Here is an 8,383-nt window from a genome sequence, read left to right on the forward strand (position 1 = left end):
GGTCGCGCCCGAAAATATTTATTTTGATTCACAAAATCAGGATCTTCATCAGGAATCTACAGCCAGGATTCATTTTTGATTGAACTTTTTCAATCTTCTAATCAGTGAGAGGGACCTGATGGACTGTGAGACGAGCACAAGTGGAAGATTTTTTCTACCAGCAGAACAGAAAATGTGACGTCCGCCAAAATGTGAAATAATCACAAAAAAAACAAGGCAAAAAAAAAAACAACAAACAATCTAATTCCAGAAAGATCTTTATTCAGAACATAAAGATAAAATGTACAAATGAAGTGTTTCTGGACGAACATCAAAATATTCACAGCTTCACATTTATCTGAAAAGTGAGACCAAAGCAGCAGCTTCCACAGAGAACATCACAAAATGATATTTCTAGTGTTTTAATGGACAATAAATAAAGAATAAAGAAAACTTCACACATTTCTCTTTACTTCAGCCTTGAACTAGATCTTGCACTTGCCCGCACGTTTCTTTTAAATCCCATTTTAACAATTAAAATCTGTTCTTTACATGAATTACATTTGTTTTTATTTTTATCTATATCGTATGAAAAGCACTTTGAGCTGCATCTCTTGTATGAAAGCTGCTTTATTATTAGTATTATTATTAATAATGAAAGTCAGAGTGGTGTAAAAATATTCAGCAAACAGAGGAGTTAGCATAAACAACAGTAAATGCACAGATACTGATACTCGAGGCTTTTACAGTATTGGTACAATCATGAAAGAGGCTGTCGCTGTTATTTGTTCCATCTACAGTAATAAATGAAGCTTGTTCCAGAGCGACAGTTTCATCTGCTGCCCAAATATATCATGTGCGACAGCCGATGCTCTGATCCGGCAGAAAACACCACACGACATCAGTCAGGCGTCCACGCAACTAAAAATACGAGACGAGCGAAGCGACCATTTGTCAAATCCACAGTTCCAACAATACAAAACCCAAAGTTCACTCTACTTCGGCTTGAAATCACAAACACTGACGATTAGATGTCATCTACAGTGACTTGAATCACGTTGCACTCTCTGTGACAATATATACAGACTTTCACACTGTAAACAAATAAAACAGGATTCATGAGCTCTCGCAACAAGGCGTCTTTTTAAAGGGTTATAAGTTGTGACCGGTTTTGTTAAAGTAACAGTTTAACATGAACACGATCATGAGACGTCAGGAATCAATGGTTATAACTAACCAGTTGTTGAAAATGTAATTTGTTCGAGGAGTCACATTGTCGGAAAAGTTGAATTTGTGTTTGACCAAAGTCTTTTTTTTGTTTGTAGGAAAAATGAGAACGTCTGGTAAGTAAAACAGAATTACGCCTTATTTGCACAGTTTCTTCTAAATCCTGGATTAATGATGTTGAGTCCTCTGTAGGACACGTTTTCCTGGGGACTAATTATCTGCAGGACAACACATCGATTAAAAAGCAAATGTCGACATCGTGCTCCGGGTTATTGGTCGCAGACATTTGACTCCATGGTCTGAAAAAGAATATTCCTTTGAACGGCTGCATGAGAAAAAAGCACCGAGAACCCAAAGCTTGTTCCGACAGTTCTTACCTAGAAATAAAATCATAGAACACAACTTATAACCCGTTTATAAAGAAACGCCACAGCGGCAAATATCTAACTTCTTTTTTTGGCACTTTTTAAATTTGAGTAACAAAGTTCTTTGTACACGCTCGTTCTCAGACCTTGGACGAAATTAACTCCGGCCTCCGGAGCCGTCGGCACGGTCTCTGCTGGTTCGTGCTCAAGGCTGCGTACACGACTTTCACAATAAAACAAGGGCCTGTTGTGTGAGTGAAGGTTCCGGTGTGACTCAAAACCCGAAAACGGTGGGACAGCAGGATATTTTTGAGAAAAACGATAAATTTACTGGTGGAAAATGTTGCAGCAAATGTATCCGGGTCAGACGCGTCGGCATCGATCCGTTTGGTTGTGTCATGTTTTTGGTTTCCTGTGGCGTTAAGGCCTCGCTGACCGGTTATCACTTAACGCGTCGTGAACAGTTCACTGACGCAACATTTCTTTGTGTTGAAGTTCACATGATGTCAATCGCCGCTCCTCGGATCTGCCGACGTGAGAAGTGACTCTGTGACACAACAACACATATCTGAGGTGAGAGTGATGCATTTGTTGGCGGTTACGTTTTGTTGGCTCATTTACAGAAGATCACGAGGTCGGGTACGAGATGAGACGACGGCCGTGCAATGGAGAGCACTTATCTGCCCACGTTTGAGTCTTTACAACGTCCGGGGTCGTTCTCGATGGAGAGCGTTTGGCTTTGTGCCTCGAAGACTGTCTTCATGCATCAGTGTCTTTGTTTGCGACTCTAGCTACAGCGAGCCGCCTTTCAAAAGGTCAGCAGGCTCTCAAGGAACAATACTCCCACTGAACGGACTCCATCAAGGGACATTTTCATGGTCGGTGGATCCTTAGAATCGTCTCTCTGGTCTCCAACGAGCCTCAGGCGTCGCTGAAGTTCACCTTCCCGTACACGCAGGGGTTGGGAAACATCATCTTCTGATCTGAGAGCAGGTCGTCCATGACGGTGAGCTCCTCCAGCTCCGTGGTGAAGTGGTCGGTGCTCTCCACCATCGACGTGTCCTTGACGGCGCTGTAGGTGAGGGCCATGCTGTAGGCGGCGGGTTTGTCGGAGCCCTTGCTCCTGCAGCGGCAGATCTTGCGGAAAGCAGCGCGGAACTTCTGCGACATGGCGTTGTAGATGACCGGGTTGATGGCGCTGTTGAGGTAGATGCAGATCCGGCAGAAGAGCAGGAACCAGGTGTCCAGGTAGGCCGGGTCCAGGAAGGAGTTGACCACCACCAGGGTGCGATACGGCATCCAGAGCGTGGCGAACAGGATCACCACCACCGCGAGCATCTTTGTCACCTGTAGGGGGCGACAGACATATTTTAAATACATAGAAATAACAGATATGGAGCCAAACGTACCGAAGAGCAGAGAATTAAACTTTTTCTAGCATATTCACTTTTAGCTCTTTTACTCCGTGAACATCTTGGGAGGCTCTTTATAATATTTTTTTATTTCATATCTCGTACACTTTGTCTTGTTCGTCTTTAACGAAGTTCTTACTTCAAGCTCTCGCTCTGTAGCGTCAGTGGTGTCGATCAGCTGTGAGTCAATTTGAAGAAAAGCATCTAACACACGAGTAAATGTTAAAATGAATCAGCAACTATTTTGATTATTGATTTTTAAAAACATTTTGCAGGATCTTAAATGTGAATATTTGCTATTTTCTTCATGATAGAAAACTAAAATATCTTTGGATTTCTCTCGTGTTGGTTGAGAACAATCACTGATTCATCAATTCATTCTTTTGTAATTTGCTGTTTTCTTTTAAAGACTAAATTTAAGATGCGTATAAACAGAAATTTAAGGACTTCACCATGAGATTTAAACAAGCATTGATCTCAGGATACTCGGTTCGGTTTTGACTCTAACAGGCTTATTGTTTCCATTACTGTCTTCAATTCAGTGACTTATATTTAATATATTTAATCTGTGTGTATTAATTCTCACCTCTCTCCCACATTGTAATTGTTCCGTCATCAGCATGAGTTTAAAGTATTACTGGAAAAAGCCCTTCTGTATGTTTTATGGTTTATATTGATGTACTATTTAGAAGTACAGTTGTAGAGTACATTTGTAGTATTTGTAATACTTTTGTGTGCGTTATTAAATAATAACAAGCTTATATATTTTATACATTAGAATAAAGTAACAAGAACTACAGGTGTTAGGCGGGTGTGGGGGGAAAGTTAATGATATCACCCTCTGAAGTGGAGCATCTTATTCCCTTGTTTAGAATAAAACATGTGATTTCCAGACTTTTCTTTTTGCCTGGTTTGAGAGCAAAGGGCTCTAGATGCCTGAGGGCTCCTCCGGGCTCCTCCGGGCTCCTCTCACCTGTCTGCGGGAGGTGGCGGTGGAGCTGGAGTGTCTGGAGTTCTTGCAGCTGACGCTCTTGTGGTTGTTGTGTCCGTTCTTCTTCTTTTCTTTGGGGTCTGAGGGCAGCGGGTTGAGGAACAGGATCCGGGCGATGAGTCCGTACAGAACCGCAGAGAGCAGCAGCGGCAGCACGAAGAAGACGCCGAAGTCGAAGAAGTAAATGGGCAGGTAGAACTTCCTGGGCACCCTGTAGCCGCAGGTGGTGATGGTGATGTTGTCGTACACCAGCTCCTGGATGTCCGACAGGTAGAACCACATGACGCAGTACAGGGAAGTGAAAGCCCAGACGCACAGGATGATCTTTTTGGCTCTGGACAAAGTGCAGAGGAACTGGGCTTTGATGGGGTGGCAGATGGCGATGTACCTCTCGATGGTGAAGGCTGTGATGGAGCAGGAGGACGCGTTGATGCCGAGGTACTGGAAGTAGGTGATGCAGAGGCAGCCGTAGTGACCGAACACCCAGGATCCGAACACACTGTCCGTGATGGTGGGTAAACCGGCCGCTGTGAGCACCATCAGATCCGCCACGGCCAAGCTCACCAGGTAGCAGTTAGTGGGGGTCCTCATGTGTTTGGTGGTGAGCACCACCAGGATCACCATCACGTTCCCAACGATTCCAAGAAGACAGATGAGGAGAAGCAACAAACTGCTCGTCACTTTGTACTGGAGGCTGTAGTCCGTCCAAACCCCTAAAGTTTGGTTCATCTCCGGAGATGCTGTAAATGTCCCCATCTTCTTTTTATCCGCTCAAATATCCGAGATGGAAGAAGAAGAAAAAAGTCGTTTCCCTGCGCGCCAGATTTTGGTTTTACGCGCGGCAGAAGCGAGGGATCATCCTGCTCTGGAGGTCTGGAAACCTGTGAGTCCACCTCGAAGTGAATGAAGATGTACGTCACACATCAAACCGTCACACGGTGACAAAGAGCCGCTCGGACTCTGGAGGAGTTTCACGGTGGCGCTGTGCGTAAAAAGGCGATGCGTCGTCGTGCGCTCGCCAGAACAAACTGTGGCGCGGACAGATGGCGCTTTGGTTTTGAGCCTTTAACGCAAGCTCGCTTCACGCATGCGGGGGGGATTAAACCATTATTACATTTTCGGAAGCAGACCTCCCCCAGTCCACAAACCCAGCTGGTCACACATTAGAATGTGGCAGCATGAATGAATCTGTTGTAATTTTATTTCTCAGAAACAGACTGAAGATGTTCTGCTTGTGAAGACGAGTTAAACATGCAGATGTTTCTTATTCAGTCTTATTGAATTTACTGACTGAAGCAGAATTCAGTTTGTAAGATTTAAAGAACGTGACACCTGAATAAACTGGTGTTTGTTGGATGGAGTTGACAGTTTTGGCTGAGAGCCATAGAGATATTGTACAATTTCTCATATCTAATCTAAAATTAGATGTTTTTGAAAACTGGCAGAATGTCCTCCACACACGATGGGTTTGCAAAAACAGGTGAACTTTCAATTGATCTGATGATTTCTTGGTGGCTGCTGATTGATGTTGTCGTCATTCTAAGATCAATGGGCAAACCTGTCTTGTAACAAATCTCTCCACCATCTGCAAATAAAATCATGGCGATCGCCCACATTTCAGAAATCCACAGGTTGTGAGTCGAAATTCACAGCAACACTTTTAATATGACACCAAAAATACAAATAAAACACTACTACTACAAACTACGTTTTGCTGGAGAAATACTGGAGCCTTAATTTACTGGCCAAAACAAAATGATGAAATCAGCTCATGAAATAGTGTCAGGTTGTGATTGGATGAGAAGAGAGAACGAGCTGGTGGAGTTCAGAGGTGGCAGGATCTGTGTATGCAGCCTAATACGTGCACTTTCTAAAACCCACTGTGGTCAGACATATTTTAAAAAATGACATAAAATGCACATAAAGTATCATCCGGTGCTCGAATGTCATCTCATACTTCACATTTAAAGACGCTCTAATGACATTTCTAGTGAAGTTAAGAACCTCTTCCATTCCCTCTGTGCTGCAGTGATTTGTCAGCACCACTGTACATTTCATTTGACGAGAGGCTGATACGGTAGATTTGATTAAATATTGTTCTTAAGATGATAACAACCCTGGATTTTTTTTCTCTCTATTGTAAAGCCAACATGAAAAGCACAAAAAGACAGATCTGCAGTGACCTGTATCAGCTGTCTTCTGTCCAACAACATGGGAAATGTGCAGTTGCTTGTTCTCAACACTGTGGAGGTGGGAATCTCTCCTCCACACCAACTGTGCTCGTTCTGCCAGAGCCGAGCCGAGGATGCTGACGCCAACACTCCACTTTTAATCATGAGATTATTGTGCAGCGAGCTCTGAAGTCGCCAGCCGTCCATCCCGAGCAACAGGTGGACCAGGACAACGGGGAATTACATAACAGCCCGTTCCATTCTTTATTTTTCTCCCCATGATTCCCACGAGAATATGTGAAGACTCAGTTCCAGCTCTGCTTCTTCTCCATAGTTTCACAGATCTGCTGTGATTAGAGAACTGGTTTATTCTCTGCAGCAGGTCCACACCATGAGTTTTTATGCCTTTTCTTTCACTCAGTTTGAACATTTACTGCTCTTACCTCAGTGTGGACGTTAGAATGACTCATATCTGCAACTCTGAGACAAAAGAAATGCTCATTGCTTTCCGTCCAAAAACCATCCTGCCACAGCACTGACCTTCATCGGTGGCACAGTTGTGGAAACAAGATTTTTGGGGTATTTTAGCCGAGCAGAGAAGACACGCAGCAAAATGTCAGAACCGAACTTGAACCTGAGACTCCCATCTGCACAAAGGCCAATCAGAGGCGGTTAACTTCAACAAGACACTGACTTGAACAACCTCAGCCATGTTTATGAAGTCGAGCCGCTCAGAGGGCAAAGGTCATTTTGTCATCAAGGACGATGTAGAGATTCATAAGTACAAATCTTCCTCTTGTTTGAATTGAAGGGGACTGTTGTCCACTCTTCTATTTTATTGCAATGTCAAAGTGATAACTCTCACCGTCCGTCTAAAGTATTTATTATTATTCTATAATGTGATCCTTAGTGTTGAACCCCTGATGTAAATCAAATTGCTCCTTCCATCCTCAGAAACCTCTAGAATCTGAAATGATCAGAGGTTAGATATTCTTCTGTTTCCTGCTCTCACTCATTTAGAGCAGGAGGCAAAAAAAAATCATCTGAAGGAAAATAAGTGACAGAGTTTCACTGCCACCTACAGGACGAACCTGCCCAGCACCAGACACGAGAGCAAACAGACTAAAGAGGTTTCTGTTATTTCCACATTTCAGTTTTTCTACTCTCACGACATCATGGAGCTGCTCTACTGACGTTAATGACGTTACACTGGATGTGTAGACGTCAATACACCAGATCATGCTCTTTTTAATTCACCAGAAATGAACCTGTTGTCCTCTACAGGCCCAAACCTCCTGAATCAGACTATTCCCCTTTTGAAGGCAGCAGCTGGAACACGTGTGACTTCACAGCTGGAGCACGAGATGATCTCTGGCTCCGAACACAGTGACCTGTCACAGTGACAGAAAACCTGTGGTGGTGAAACATGAATAGCTAAAAGAAAGGATTATAATCTCCTCTGTGGAAATGTGGATAGACGGATTCTATCTTCTGCTGCATGTTTCCCTTCATCTGTTCCCAAACACATCTGTAAACCTTAGTCAGTGTGTGAAATCTGGTGCAGGCCCCGAATACTGTAAAAATCAGGATGTGGTGGTTTCATGAGGGGACTGTCGAACCTGGAGCTGCTGCACTGAGTGACGTTCTAGTTCTGCTGCTGTTACACAATGTGCACAGCAGTTGAACAGATAATCGTGTGCGTATGTCGTTCAGAAAATCAATATTATCAAATATATGTATTTGTTGGCAGAAGAAGAAGATTGCATTAGCATTTCTCTCCCACACGTCGAGCATTAGAACTCAACACAGGAGCAACAGTGGTTTAAAATCTTAACACGACCTTTGACTGTTGTGATTTACTGAGACGGTGGCAGGTCATTTTACAGGAAATCAGATCGAGTCGACTGGGATCCATGAGGCTGTCGACGTCTCACACACACACACACACACACACACACACACACACACACACGCACCCCCACACCCCCACCCCCACACACCCCGGAGGCCCATGACTCAAGGCCGACCATAAACAAGCTGCCCACTGCTCCACCCTGACCTCCCTCTGTTCATAGTAAGAACACTGTGGGTCCAGTCTATAACCTGCACTGACAGGAGGCATCACTCCTGCACAGAAAACGACTGCGTTTTCTTCACCTCCCACAATGCAACACCTCCCAGCCTGCACCGTTAGTATTCCTGTGTACGACACACAGACACAGGCACATGCAGAGTTTA

At 43.9% G+C, this 8,383-nt stretch overlaps 1 protein-coding gene across 1 annotated transcript; it reads right to left on the reverse strand.

The window, feature by feature from the left end:
- Positions 1–247: 247 nt before the first annotated feature.
- trhrb (thyrotropin-releasing hormone receptor b) lies at positions 248–5,861 on the reverse strand. The gene is made up of 2 exons (XM_020104388.2): positions 3,957–5,861; positions 248–2,918 (listed from the first exon to the last, which is right to left on the reverse strand). Exons 1-2 carry the CDS (start codon positions 4,728–4,730, stop codon positions 2,493–2,495), a joined length of 1,200 nt encoding a protein of 399 aa, XP_019959947.2. The 5' UTR covers positions 4,731–5,861; the 3' UTR covers positions 248–2,492.
- Between the last annotated feature and the right edge of the window lie 2,522 nt (positions 5,862–8,383).

The sequence above is a fragment of the Paralichthys olivaceus genome, chromosome 20, assembly GCF_024713975.1.
Source record: "Paralichthys olivaceus isolate ysfri-2021 chromosome 20, ASM2471397v2, whole genome shotgun sequence".
Lineage (NCBI taxonomy): Eukaryota > Metazoa > Chordata > Actinopteri > Pleuronectiformes > Paralichthyidae > Paralichthys > Paralichthys olivaceus.